At 33.6% G+C, this 15,369-nt stretch overlaps 1 protein-coding gene across 1 annotated transcript; it reads left to right on the top strand.

The window, feature by feature from the left end:
* The first annotated feature begins 486 nt into the window (after positions 1-486).
* LOC123556839 (toll-like receptor 4) lies at positions 487-14,155 on the top strand. Its single transcript, XM_045347874.2, has 2 exons — positions 487-817; positions 9,877-14,155. Exons 1-2 carry the CDS (start codon positions 750-752, stop codon positions 12,437-12,439), a joined length of 2,631 nt encoding a protein of 876 aa, XP_045203809.2. The 5' UTR covers positions 487-749; the 3' UTR covers positions 12,440-14,155.
* Positions 14,156-15,369: the final 1,214 nt, after the last annotated feature.

Here is a 15,369-nt window from a genome sequence, read left to right as displayed (position 1 = left end):
GAAGTCACGAGCTCGAGAAACTTGAAAAACCAAGATGCTTTCGAGCTCGAGAAACTTGAAAAACCAAGATGCTTTGATACTATTTGCATCTCCAATTCATAAGGCATTCATTGTAAGGCATAACTGTATGAAGTAAACAACATGGCGCTGTCGATGGATGGTATCTTATAGTATCATAAAGCCTAAATCAGAGTCAAATGACCAGTATTATATCGGACATGGAGGAATAACGCAATACAGACAAAACTCATAAATTGCGTTTTAGGTAGTGTATGAAAATGAAAACTAATTATAAATGCAAATGAAACAAACCAAACTAAACATTTTGTTCTGAGCTATGTATGATGCAATAAGTGAAACTAAAACTTGGAAATATGGTACCCAGTTTCGTACAATTTGTAGCGTATGTAAATCACAACAGCAGTGTCAGTTATCAGGAAGTTGACAAAAAACTCTTTTTATTATTACCAACTGGTTAGGGAAAGTCCCTAGGTATCGATTCAATTCGTATAAATGAAATAAACAACGCAAAACGATATACTTCAGCGGGCATGAAATATGAAATGAGATTTTTACATGATGGATGTTAAACGATGTTTACTTTTGGATATTATCAATGATACACCATTCATACACTACTGAGTTATGAAATAGGTACCTGAACTATACGTAAACAGTGATTAATTATCAATTTTATTTGCTAATACTAATTTAGTATGGTGAATGTATAAAACAGAACATTATCAAACATGTGTAAAAATAATTTGCCTGTGTGCACAGAAACAGGATATAGCAAACTGCACATCTCAAACCAGCGGTAAGTTGAATGCAACGATATGTTACGACGCATGTATAATACTGAACGAATATATGTTTGTCTGGCTATTAATCACACCGACTAAGATTATTATTATGGTGACTTTACTACCTTTTAATGATAAAAGTGTCGGAGCATTATTTCAATCACGGTGGGGTAAACTGAATAGACTGAACGACCTCCCGAAAGCCAGCAGTTATGACTAATCTAAAAGTACTCGACCCAAAGAGCTGTAGAAGTTAACCACTTGGCAATTGAGGTGCCTTTTAACAGAAGGCAGATTAAATTCTAGTTCCACTTAGCATGTAATCAGACATAACAATTAAGTGTATGGAGTCATATATTGTGGGCATAGCATGAATTTTTTAGTTTGTTTTGCGATGAAGTTTGACTGTGACCTTTCAGTCGACTAAGTCTAAATTAAAGAATAAGAGTAGGCTCCCTAGAAGCATTGTCAACCTAACACTTAATAATAAACTCAACATGAAAGACGCTTCAATAGGGAGCTGTAACCTCCCCAAATACGTTAAGTAACTGATTTATGGCAGGATTTGATATTTTAGCATGATTTTAGGAAAACTACAGAATGAGACATTATTCATTTATATATATTCTGAGGAAAAACAACTGTTTATGTCAAGTTTTACTTATTCTATTTTTCAAATTAGACAACAACAAATAACAGGCAACTGTTTGAGCTTCAAATTCTGTCCGATATTTAATGTGTGTAATATTGATACAACAAAAGTCCGAAATACAACTTAACTTGAAGGCTGAATAACATGTTAGCCTGTAGAGATAGTACCTATTTTTTTTAGATTATGAAAAACAATTTAAAAAAAAAAATTTATGGCTGGAATTTGATATGTAACATTTAAGACTGAATATAATACCAAAATCTTGATCTGATCATTTTGAAGCATATTATTTATGATTTTCTGAAACTTCTTTTTAAATTTCCATGTAGCTGCTCTTGCAGATAGTTCTACCTATAAAGTCATTGATAAATATTTAATTCCCAGTTATACCTGGATTATTGCGGGAAGAACGTAACTGAATGCACGATTATTGTGTGCTTCAGAAAATGTTTTAAGTCTAATAAAATAAATTCAGATCCACTATTTAATCTGAAATTTAAGACATAATGTTATTTGTATCATATCGCACATCATATATAACAAGAAAAAATATACAGTATTTACTATGAAAATTACAATAAAATGACTTAACACTAAGTTTTAAATAATACATTTACTCCATTATTCCATGTAGATGAACAGGTAAATGTAGGATAGGATTAATATTTGTGTCATTGACTGATCTCTAGAACTATGTCTATGTTAGGGATTAGAATTTAAAAAAGCTTCAGAGTTTACGATGTGCACGTAATAAGCTCTTTAAAAAGCTAAGGTCTGATATCGGTTACCTTATTACGAACGCTTCCGAAGTAACAATTGTCTCGAATGTAATGCTCACGGATATCTTTTTATATGATTTATAATACATACTAGAAACAGTCTCTTCCTCTTTGGCTCTGCTGTTGTACCAGAACGTATCTTATAACCAAGTAAGAGCTAGGTTCAAATATTTTGTTTTATTTATTATCTAAATCATTTGATACGTAGAGGTTGTTTAATACATTGAATAAAGACTATGCAAATAATATTTTCCCGTTTATTTGACTAATGATGCACTGGTAAAGAATAATCATGCAATTTATCTTCCACACACACACAATGATAGCTGGACGATACTGTAGTGTTTGTTGAACGTTAATCGTTTTACCTTCCTCACGGGTATTACACGATTTGTGTTCTTTTTCTTTCTGCAGAATTGCATGTCTAAAAACATTGTATTCGTTACTATCAACAAATACGAAATCTATCTGTCACAGGAAGAAAACCAGCACTTTCAAGATTGGGGTATTGTCATGTTATACAGACTTTTCTAACTTAAGGTAGTAGACCCATACTAGTAATGTTTAAAAAATGCATTAACTTAATACAGTCTTAAAGTTAACATTGTTTTGCACTGTGTTGCAATTTCTAAACAACATTCACAGTGCCGTCTTTTTTTATTTTGTATAATTTATGATATTTCCTCAAGCACAAATAGAAATAAATTTCAAAGTGATCACCGCTGTAAAAAACGTTCGCAGAGAATTTATTTTAACAATATTTTTTATAAAAGAAACCTCAAAGTATTGGTAAACAATTATAAAACACAAAATAAAACTGTCAAGAACATTTTTGCTAGGGAGCCTAAGGTGAAAGGATTTAATCGGACAGAACTTTAGCTCCAACCCTGAAAAATTACGTCCGAGTCCTGTGAGACTGTTTTAAATTTTGCTCTCTATTTCAAAAGTAATCATGAAGCAGTAGTAAAACCTACTTATTTTTCTTCCAGAATATGTAAACTAAAGAATAAAGGCGTAATAAAGAACTTTTACCGTATGTTACTCAGTATTTTCAAAAATGTCTAACCCTGCACCCTTCTGAATGAGAGGTAAAATTCATTTTAAACGGCAAGAAATGGCTTACCAAATGAAACATTTCCGCTTTTGTACAATTATTCAGTATTAAGTCTTGAAAAACAGTTTAACGTACTAGAAAAAAAGAAATATAAAGAAAAACGTTTTGTCCTAGTGCGACTTTCATGAACAGACTCAATCAAACCATAACTGCAATGTTCTCGGTGATTCCGAGGGATCTACTTTTCAGATTTTATTGAACCCACGCACTCCTGAAAAATTAGTCAAAGTAGGTTTATGGTAGTAATTGAATACTCTTCAAAAGGAGGTACACTATTGCGGGTCCATTACTTTAAGGGGACTAATTAACTCAACTGCAGTATTACCTAAATATCTGAGGTGTATAAACAACTCCACACTGTATATACGTACGATATGTTATAATACAAATGGTTTGGATATTTTTGCATGAGCTGAATTGTTTTTAACATTAATTAATATAAAAATAAACTTTCGGTAAACTTTCATTTTTAAATCGGTTAGAAAATAGAGATTAAATTTAATGAAGTACGTCATCATATAACAGGATAGTAATTCTGAAAAATATATTCCAACATGGTTTTAATTGGGTCCACCTAACACATCAGCTTGTTATGTTAAATGTTTGTGCATAATAGAATTCACTAGTAACTGTGGACTCGTGAAAAATAGTTTTTCTCTATTTTCCAGTTATAGGTTTTTCCTCTGTTTTCCCTGAATTCGTAATTTTGCTTTGATTAATAAACAGAAACAAGAGGGTCATGATGACCCTATATCGCTCATCTGTTAAACTTGGCATTGGAATCATCTAGATAAACATTCTGACTAAGTTTAATGAAAAGAAAGTCATACATGTGGCCTCTTCAGTGTTAACAAGCTTTTCCTTTGATTTGAGTGGTGACCTACGTTTTGACCCCAAATGACAAAGTTTCAAACATGGCCTAGGAATCATCAAGATAAACATTCTGACCAAGTTTCATGAAAATAGGGTCATAAATGTAGCCTATAGGGTGTTACCAGTTTTTTCCTTTGATTTGACCTGGTGACCTAGTTTTTGAACTCGCATAACCAAGTTTCAAACTTGACCTAGAGGTCATCAAGACAAACCTGTGCAAGTTTGTATCAAATCAAAGCATAAATGAAACCTCTTTAAGGCTGAATTTTTTTTCTATTTTGGCCTTTCCAGAGACAGTAACTCTAGAACCCATGAGGAAATCTAGCCGGTTTTCGAAAGGAACCGAGATCTTATTGTGACTTAATATGTTTGTAAGTGTGGTTAAAATCGAATGTAAAATGTCACTTCTTTCATGTCCACAAGGTAAAAATTAACAAATTCTAGTTCTTTCAGGGGTCAATCAGGGGTCGTAACTCCAAAACCTATGATTGGATCTGACGGATTTATCCTGGAATTGCAAGTTTGTGTCAAATTAAACCATAAATGAAGTCTCTATATGGCTGAAACAGCCACCTAGCAAATTTTGGCCCTTCAAGGGGTCAAAACTCTGGAACCCATGATGGGATCTGGCCAGTCCTTAAAAGGAACCGAGATATTATTCCAGTACAAGTTGTGTATCTCGAAATTCCTTGACTACAAGGTCCTTTCCTGATACTTTCTTGTATACCAGACGGGGATTTCCAGTGCTGGAAAAATCCATCTGTCACCCCGGGGTGTAAGATGACTCTCGTGCTGTAAATGACGTATTACAAACTACGTTGTAATTTATATTTTATTTCATAAAACGGAATAAAAATCAAATACATTGACCGTTCCTTTTTTGATTCTGATAATATATTTCTCGATTCAAATAACGTTATTTTATTTAAAAAAATCTTAACGTTACTCTGCAACTGATAAAACAAAATCGGAACTAAGCTTTGGCATTTGTCTTTGAAACGTTATGACGTCTTTCCTGTTTACGAATGTTGGTTTCCCTCCCTTTGTTTAAATACGCTATTGTACGAAATAGTTCTAAAAAGAAAGTCATTCGATTGATTTTATTTTTACAAGAATTGCTTGAATATGGTATGCAAGAAAAAGATCCGATCACTGGTTGTAGGTGCAGATAGGAATATCGGTCTCTCGGGAAACTGTTTACGCAGTAACTCGGCAGGAGCCTCGTTACCACCTAAACAGTTACTCTCGGGCCAGATATTCCCATTTGCAACTAGTGAAAGAATCTTATAGTTACAGCGACCATCCTTAAAATTCTGTGTAATGGGTGATGGTCTCCATTGTGTTGGAGGTAAAGAAGGTCCTTGTGTTGTGGTCACCTGACAGGGAAAGACGAAATATCATTCGGTGATAGTGGGAACCACGGTGGTGATTTCCAAAAGGGAATGGCAAGAATGACATTCAATACTTCATCTTGAATTATCTTAATTATAACTCTTCCCACCAAATTAAATGGTGGAAAAATATATGGATATTCACCCCAATGTAATGAGAAAGCACCGTAATGTAATGCACCTGGTTTGGAAACAATGTAACGAAATCATTCACCTGTTTGTTTAACTTTGAAGCAAACAAATCTATATTAGGATAAAAAAAAACTGTCTACATAACGAAACAAAAAGTTCTGATTTTAACATCTATTCAGTTATATCAGAGAAATTTCTCGAGTAAATATAAGCAACAATATTATCTTTCCGAGGTATATGACAAGCAGAAATATATATATGTCTTTCTAAAGACCATTGCCATATATTTCTAGCATGTGTTGATCTATAGAGGTCGGTAGTTCTACCAGGATGTCCGCCCGTAATGAAGTAATGGAAGGAGGGGCACATAGGGTCTTCATCAACCAACAAAGCTGGAATGTCGTCATATGACCTATAATTTTGTCGCTGCGAAGTTAAACAAAAAACAGTTTAAAGACACTTGGGTTGTTTTGCGATGTTAAACAGTATCATTAAGACCAGCTTATTTTTGATGAACTGGTATCAGCTGTTACTCGAAGGTGTGCTTTTTTTTAGTTTTGCTTTTGTTTTGCTCTTGGTAGTTTTACCAAAACAGTGCAACCAGATCTCTGTCGAGTGTCATTGTTGACCAAGATTGTTAAGATCGGTGAGAAAAACACATTTTGGATACATAATGCCTGTATTTTGTCATAGACAATGAATGTAGAGTGAAATAGCGTGTACAATGTTACAGTATAAATTTTTGCTAGTCAATAAAATAGACCTTTGTGAATAGTCCATGCATCGTGCACATGTTGCTATAGCTTTGTAAAATATAGCAAACAAATGCAAAGTCATATTTTTGACAATATACTTTAGACTTTAGATTCACATAGACTTGATATGTTTGACATTTATATTATTCGTGTCTACATTCCATGAAAATAGTGAATAATTCTTATGCTATGACATACTACATGAATACAAAAATGGGCGGACGTACTAACTACATATTAAGTGGATATAACATTTGAAAGTGTACTGAAACATGAGTGGACTCATTTATGTAATGATTTGGCCTAAAATACATGGTAGTATCTCATTATCCCATGATATCATACATAAAATGTGTATGTTAATCATCCCTTGACTATATATATTTTTGGTACTTCGACGTGAGGTCCTCAAATTATGTCAAACTTATGATAATAAACAATTCAAAGGCATGAACTAGCGGTACTCGCATCCATAAATACAAACGTTCAAGTAGATAGGAATGTAACAGTAAAAACGAAGTAAGAAATTTATTTATGATTTCCTTTTTTTTCGCTTCTTTGAATTTTACGATACTTTGTAGGGAGCATTTATAACTTCATTTCATGACACATGAGGGTGGTTAATGTTAATCATCGACTAAGAACAGCCATATGTGTATCACCTGTCCTTAAAACAAAAATATATCAAACTATTTTTGAAGTATGACTGTCAGCTGTCCCGCCCTTGTTGATGACAAACGGGATCATAAAAAGTGCACCGATCAATACAATAAGCGCAAGGTTCAAGATATATTGAAAAGGTAGCGAAAATAGATATATTTTCAACATATTGTAAAACTACATATCGTTTCATTCTTTCCCACCTTATATTTCATTTTGTGCTTAATGGAATTACTGACGGACATAACATTAAAATGTCCTATTCAAATGATAAAATTTGAGGCATGTAACGGAATAGTTATACATATTATACAAAATACGTTATTAAGAAAAAAATCATGGTTATCGTATTAATCATATTTGTTTGTTTGTTGTTTTCTTTCTTCGGGAGAGAGAGGGGTGTTTAGCACCATTTTTCAACAGTATTTTAGGTATGTAACGGCGGGCAGTAAACCTTACCAGTGTTTCTGTATTCTGTACCAGTAGAAACCAGTTTTCCAATAGTACACATGAATCTCAAATCGTCACAGAGAACATACGCCTCGCTCAAGCAGACTCCTTCTATCAGTTTTGTACCAAACAAATCAATTCGTGGTTTGAGTAATAGAAGAGTATTATTTACATATGAAGAAGTTTAGGTGGTCTTTTCTAGTTCTAAATATTTGTAATACGCATTCTTAATCCAATGTAGTTCCGGTTTAACAAGATTGTATAAAACTGTGCGATCAAGGTACCTGTTGACATTGTGTGGTTTCTACTTGCTAACGCTAATTACCAGTTAGTTCAGTCTGTTTCATGAAATTGATGGCATGCTTTTTGTTATTGACTTTTACTCGGTGGTTTATCACATTTGTTTGAATACGAATCTCTTTAATAGTGCCTGTTTGCTGTAGTCAGGCTTCAGTGTCCGTGTTTCTCTTGTCGCAATGCTGTGAATCTTAAACTACGAGTCCCTTTTCGAAACAATTAAAAAAGCTCATGCAGGACCACGACCTACATGCAATTTTTGCGAAAACTTAAACGGAACATGCAAAGAAAGTACAAAATTCCCTTCTGGTTACAGGACAATGTAATGAAAAAGGGAAATATTTTAATTTAATTATCATCCTTAAGTTCTATCAAGTTTTTGTTATAAGTAATGAGTGTTTCATTTATTCTTATTGTGAATGCTTGATTTTATCGAACACTATATAATTACAAAAAAAAACTTTTCTGATGGGAAATGATTTGCCGTTGTTTAAGATATACATCTATGCATGAAAAGTTGTAGAAGTACGAAAAAGGGCAACATTAATGTGTGACCCTGCTTTTGAGGTCGTGGGTCTGGATCTTTGCACAGGACAGGACACAAAAGTAGTCTTGTTACGGTTAATTTTTCTGCAAGTTATTTGAATTTCAATCCGCATATAAAAATGTTACAGGAATTTGACCTTACACATTCAACCAGAAAATATATGATAGCCCAAGACAAAGTTATGCAAAGGACAGTTTGCTGTAGTTCTTTGGGTTTTCCTTGACATAGTTTGTACAGTAAGAAACGGTTTATATCGGATTTACTTAACAGGCGTCTTTACTTTTTTAAAGATCAATTGTGCTATTTGGATGTCAAGGAGCCTCCGTGGGCTAGTGTTTAAGGTCGCTGACTTCAAATCACTTGTCCCTCATCGATGTGAGTTGAAGCCTGACTCGGGGCGTTTAATTCGTCATGTGAAGAAGCCATCTAGCTGGCTTACGGAATGTCAATTGTTCTACCCAGGTACCCGCCCGTGATAAAATAATGCACTGAGGGACACATGAGGTCTTTCTCCACCATCAAAACGGGAAAGTTGCCATATGACCTATAATTGTGGCGGTGCGACGTTAAACCCAACAAAATAAATACATTAGGAAGATAAGTATAAAGCCTTTACGACCACCTCGGTAGCCTAGTGGTAGAGCTCCCGTTTCAAGTGCGGGAGGTTGTGGGTTCGATCCCTGGCCGTATCATACCAAAGACGTAAAAGTGGTACTAGTAGCTTCCTCGCTTGGCGCTCAGCATTGAGAGGATAGTGCTAGGACTGGTCAGCCAGGTGTCAGTATAATGTGACTGGGTGAGTTATCATGTCATGTGTCTACGGCGTGATATTCCGGTGAAGCAGCACTATAAAGTTGGGCATTGTGCTCACTGCTACAAGTCGACACCGACGTTTATATGACTGAAAAATTGTTTAAAAAGACGTTAAACCCGAACACACACACACACACAAGTATAAAGCCTTTAACTATTTATTGATATATGCCAGTGTGATAACCCCTTGCTTTTGATACCTTTTACTATTTACTACGCAGTGGATTCAGTCTATTTGATTTTAAAAAAAAGTTGCTCTTGGCATGTTTTATTAGCGAGTATATAGCACTACATGTAATTTCAGATAACTGTTATTTGAGTGTTGATAGTAACAGTTTATTGAAAAATAATTCAAACATTCAAGTTTTAATTTCTTTATGTGTAATGTCTCATTTGTAATGAGTATTGTAAATGGCTGCACACCCTTCACATGATTTCTGAAGTTTAAAACAATGTTAAATTATTGTCCATCAAAGGTGCTGCTTTGCTAATCGCACTTTATTATACTAAAACATTAAGATTTGATATCGGGGGAAATATTTCTTAATCTTTATTGATTATCCTTATTGATATAATTCCACTTGCCAAAGTTTATGAATCTATTCTTCAGGCTGGTGTTGGTGCTTCTTATAACTTTCACAGACATTGTGACGTGCAATGGGAATGTCTTTGGAAAATGTCATTTAACGCGCCAAATAAATGATAAAACATCGGAGTTTTACGCAGATGTGACGGCGTGTGATGGGGACGTCGTAGGGAAGTGTGATATAACGTGCTATATCAAGGATCAAATATCAGAGTACTACGTTGACTGCAGTGATCGAAACCTCACAGATGTTCCCAACAATCTACCAACAAATACAACTTGTTTGAATATGGTAGGAAACAAAATATCTGAAATCAATGGAAAATCGTGGCAAAGGTATAAGTTATTAAAGACATTATCATTAGCTAGGAACAGGATAGACAGAGTTCGCACAGGGGATTTTGCTGGTCTTTCCTTGTTAGAAATGCTTGATTTAAGTTTAAATCAAATTAGATATTTCAATATAGGCAGGGATGCGTTTCGACCATTGGAAAAACTAATTTACTTAGATTTAAAGCAGGGCCTCTCTAATATCTCGATAAATGAGACCTATCCTGTTGCCCTGAATAATCTGCATCATCTTCATACCTTGGTGATCGACGGACTTGGTACACAAGCATTGCCTCACATGCCAAATCTTATGGAGTTGTATATGTCTGGAGAGTACGGTAGATGTAACATTCCACATATCAACGAAAGTTTCTTTGAAAACACCTTAGGAGTTCAAAACTTATTCCTGTCAAAATGTTTGATCAGGAAAATAGAATTTAACACTTTTAAGTCTCTTCGAAATATAACATCTCTAGATCTGTCATGGAATATCAACCTTGGCATAGAATCTGTGCCTAATATTACCAGTGGATTAAACGGAAGCAAAACATTGAAACGTCTGAACTTCAACACGTTGTATGATCACTCACAATTCGATTTCTGTTCGTCATTAAACATAGATGATGTTAGATATTTATCAAACACTTCCATTGAGCTGGCTACAGTTGAAAATAACAACCTTGTGCGCATGGATATAGCCTCTGTAATACAGTGGCCTAAGTCTATCAAGTACCTTTCGGTTCAGCATAATATGTTTTTGTATGGTAACTACACACCATATCTGATATTGAGCGGTGTTCTAAATAATATAGTGTATTTGGATGTAAGTCATATGGCAGCTTCTAATCGACCAATTTCCACTCCTAGATATAGTGCCTCTGTGAAGACAAAACAAGAAGAAAAATTGCAACCAATTACATACGAGACTTGTCAACCAGAAATAACAGTAAGCAGTTATCACTCTTTGTGTATGTCTATGTTCACTCGTAACCAATTTCCGGACTATTTCCAAGTAATCGAAGACAAATTAAAACAGCATGATATCGGAACAGATAGCATAATAATTGATACTCCGGAAATCCATTCACCGAGTAAACTTGAATATCTGGACATATCTGACAACCTCCCGGTACTGATCGAAAGAATGTTTGAAATCTTTCCTAAAATTCCTAAATTAAAAGTCCTAAATGTATCCAGAAATTATTTAGGGTACCCCTTATATGACGGGGATTCTGTTATAGGACATCTGAAAAATATTCGTACTCTAGACCTTAGCGATAATAAAATTATTTATTTAATGCCAAACATATTCAACAATCTCACAAAACTTGAAAATCTTCATTTATCACAAAACAAAATAAGTAATATAACGTTTGAATTAAGTCATTTGAAAAATCTAAGTTATTTGGATCTGGAAGGTAACAGTCTGGAATCTATCAATTTGGCTGCCAGAGATGCATTTGATAAATTGCCAAACATAAAAATCAACATCGCGAGAAACAATTTAAAATGCGTATGTGAGAATACAGAATTTTTCCTTTGGGTTGAAAAACATAAAGATAAGTTCGCAAAAATAGAAGAAACTTATTGTACGTTCAAGAATTCTACATCCGTGTCGCTAGCAACACTGCATTATGATCAATTTCGTTTAGAATGCTCGAGTTATCTAACATTAATTCTCATTGCAAGTTTGTCTGTTCTTTTCTTTATCATTATTCTTATATCTGCGCTAGTCTACCGATTCCGATGGAACCTCCGATATTTGTATTACATGACAAAAATGAAACTCTTCGCTGATTACCAACGAATGAATGATACTGAATACGAGAAAGACGTTTTTGTCTCATACGCTGATGAAGACCGAGGATTTGTAATTCAGCAAGTAAAATGCGAATTAGAGGAAAAAGGTGAAATTTCGTTATTAATTCATGACCGAGATTTCCGTGCAGGCGAATATGTAGTTGACAATATATTGCGAGCGATCACCTCTACGCGCAGAACGCTCATTATTTTAACGAAAGACTTTGTGAGAAGTAAATGGTGTATGTATGAATTAAATATGGCCCGAATGGAAGCAGCGGATACTGGCAGAAATGTTCTGTGTGTCATCCTGAAAGAGGATATACCACTTAAACATCTGCCAATAGAAATAATAGACGTTTTACAGAAAAAGACTTATTTAGAATACCCGACCATCGAAGACAACTTGCAGGGATTTTGGAAGAGACTAAGAGCAACACTTAAGAATAAAATGTAATTATATTCGAATGACGTGACCATCTTTGGTACAGTTCTCTGTCACGTCAATGATATTTACCATCTTTTCGCAAGTTGTAGATTTTAGTATGACAATTCGAATAAATAAGTTGCCAGTCTGCCATTTCATAATTTCTATCTTAATACAGTACCATCATATTATTTCTTAACTTTATTGGATCATTTACGTGTTTTTATTTTGGAATAATAAAATTAGGCGAAAAAATCACTTATATGTTTGGCATTAATTCAATGTGTAGCTACAGGGAATATCTCATCACATCTCTGTACAATGTGGATCAGCTGTAAGTGTCGCCGATAAACTTAGTTTGTGATGGACTTGTTAACCGAATGCACTTCGGAACATTTTAAAGTAAATTTTAAAGTAAATAGATTTTTGCGGCTGAAATACATTCTTCTTATTTTCAACAACATGTTTGTTTTGTCTTTTGTCCTTTGTTAGACTTTCACCCAACAAAACGTTCTTACTGGTCATATTTGCTTATTTCTATTTTTCGAACAACCGAGTAGTAATACCACATTTCAAAGATTAATACATTTACACAAATTTACAGAAACAGTTTCATCGAAAATGAACAAATAAAGAAATGATGAATCTGTTTGCGTAAATTTGTATAAATGTATTAATCTTTGAAATGTGGTATTATTACTCTGCGAATAGACTATGTATCTCGTTCATACATTATATTTGAGGCGACTCTCAGATGTACAGCCTGATACAAATATTCCAAAACGTTCTCGATTTGACTAAACTTACGATATTCAGCTGTCTGCGGAGGAATACGATAGTACTTCACTTGTTACTATACATTTTTCTTGGGCCCAACTTCTGATGTTTTTTCTTGTAAGAGGTATTTATAAAGTTTTATTTAGTTAGTTGTAACTATATAGTTTCTGTACATTTATACAGGATTTTGTACATTTTGTAAAAGTGTGTTTTCAAGTTTCTTAAATTTATTGTTAAATTACCATTTCAGGCCAGTTTATATTTTAGTTCCTGAAAACAGAGAAAACTTTGGTATCACCATATTCAGTTTTGAAACGTAGACGTGATCTAAATAGTCACTGTTAAATACATGTAGATATGTTTATGTTCTTTCTATATCCCTATGTCCCTTGATTTTATAGCTTTTACGCGGTAAGTCGAAAACGCTTAAGTTTTGCCTTAGATTTCACAATTAATACACCATCGCAACCAATCTTTGTATTAATATTATTCCCTAACAGTAAAAATTCTTTCGCTTCCATGTCTGTAGACTTATTTTCATAAAGTAGTTCTTATTTTTGCTATCATTTAAGTGCAAGATTTTAAATAATGTATTAGTTATATGAATGTATTTGTCTCATGTTTTGTAAATATTTACAAACTGAGAGTGGAATAAAACAAATTTTGAAAAGTAATACTTCTTCTTACCATTTATTGTCATGACGAAACAATGCTTTTAGTTCATATCATTTACTGTCATAATTATAAGGCGATGCTTTTGTTTCAGAACATTTATTTTTGTCATCACATGTTTCTTGAGACCTGGCAGTTAGGTTTTCCTGCTAAAGACGCATTTCATGGAACACTTTCTGAGTGTTTCTGTTAAGTGTACATTTTCAATAATGTGATGCTATATGTACATAATTGTATATATTTGATTGTTACATGTTGTAAAGTTTCCTTTGTTTTATCATAAAATTCCAGTTTGCATTTGTTGTTCTTTAAAAATGTCAAACAGAGAAATCTTCGCATATACATGTTTTGTAATAGTTAGTTTTGAAAGAAGAACAGAATTTATTTCTTACAATCAAGGGGATATTTTTATGTTGCATCAGTTGGAACTAGATGCCCCTTTCTTATTGTTGCTGTGAGTGTCATGGTGTATAAAATATTTTCTTTGTGTTATTAATTTGTGACATTTTGTTACAGGTAAGGGACGTTATTTTACCAGCAGTTAAGATTAAAATAGAATTTTTTATTGATATAATAACAGTTTCTGTTGTCAATAGAATTTTAATATATTAAAAAGATATTAAAAACATAAATATTGAATTTTATTCCATAAAGCTGTTACTAGACGGTAAATACATGTTAATAATAAAGGTCATATGTACCACCATTGCAATGTGAAACCCTTCCACTGACATAAGTATCCCTGAATTTATCATTTTCTTGTTGAAAGTTTTGTGGCATGTTATTCTTCAATCGTCTAGGTATGGTCCCTGTGATTCAATAATTACATCAAAGATTTTTTCTGTGATAAATGTGGTTATAAGCGACATTGAGATATGCGAAAAATTATAATGAATAACACGTGTTGTAAAAGCATGGAATATTGTAAAATCTAAAACACGCCAACATTAGAAATGCATGTGAAATAACACCATTTTATTGGAAATTTATATTATAATACATATATTTTACATAATTTATTAGAAATAGTGAACAGACAGAGGTAATGAACAAAATAGAGTGAATATTAGAGCTATGTAAAACTTACGCTAGAAGATATATTTGATCGTTTAAAATGGGTGTATTCTGCGATATGTTTTAATTTATGTTACTTAGGCTTGTAAGATGTTTACTGCAAGCACACGACCCTATGTTTTTTCTATTTGCCAAATTTTCTCAGTCTATTCTAAATTTTGGAAAATCATGGCTTTTTGTTATATTTTCTGGTCGTTGGGACCATGAGGTCTATTCAATTTCCATGTAACAGAGTTCTGCTTAATCCGGCGCTGGTTGCACTCTCTATTACCTCTCATGAAAAGACTCAATCAAACCAAAGCTGTTATTTTTTTCCTTGCTTGGTTGCATTTTATGCTTCCAAATGATCTTCATATAGATTTTATTAACTATCACAAAAGCAATCTTTAAGTGCCTTGTGGGAAGGGGCGTAAAAGTATCCTTGTACTTATATTCCG

The sequence above is a fragment of the Mercenaria mercenaria genome, chromosome 5 (assembly GCF_021730395.1).
Source record: "Mercenaria mercenaria strain notata chromosome 5, MADL_Memer_1, whole genome shotgun sequence".
Lineage (NCBI taxonomy): Eukaryota > Metazoa > Mollusca > Bivalvia > Venerida > Veneridae > Mercenaria > Mercenaria mercenaria.
The sequence above is the reverse complement of the archived record's forward strand: the minus strand, read 5'-3'. Positions and strand labels throughout refer to the sequence as shown.

Excerpts from the sequence above, each read along its gene's own strand:
- LOC123556839 (XM_045347874.2), top strand. The coding sequence starts at position 750 with ATGTGTAAAAATAATTTGCCTGTGTGCACAGAAACAGGATATAGCAAA. Across the intron at positions 818-9,876 it reads CTGCACATCTCAAACCAGCG|GCTGGTGTTGGTGCTTCTTA; the intron begins GTAAGTTGAATG and ends TCTATTCTTCAG.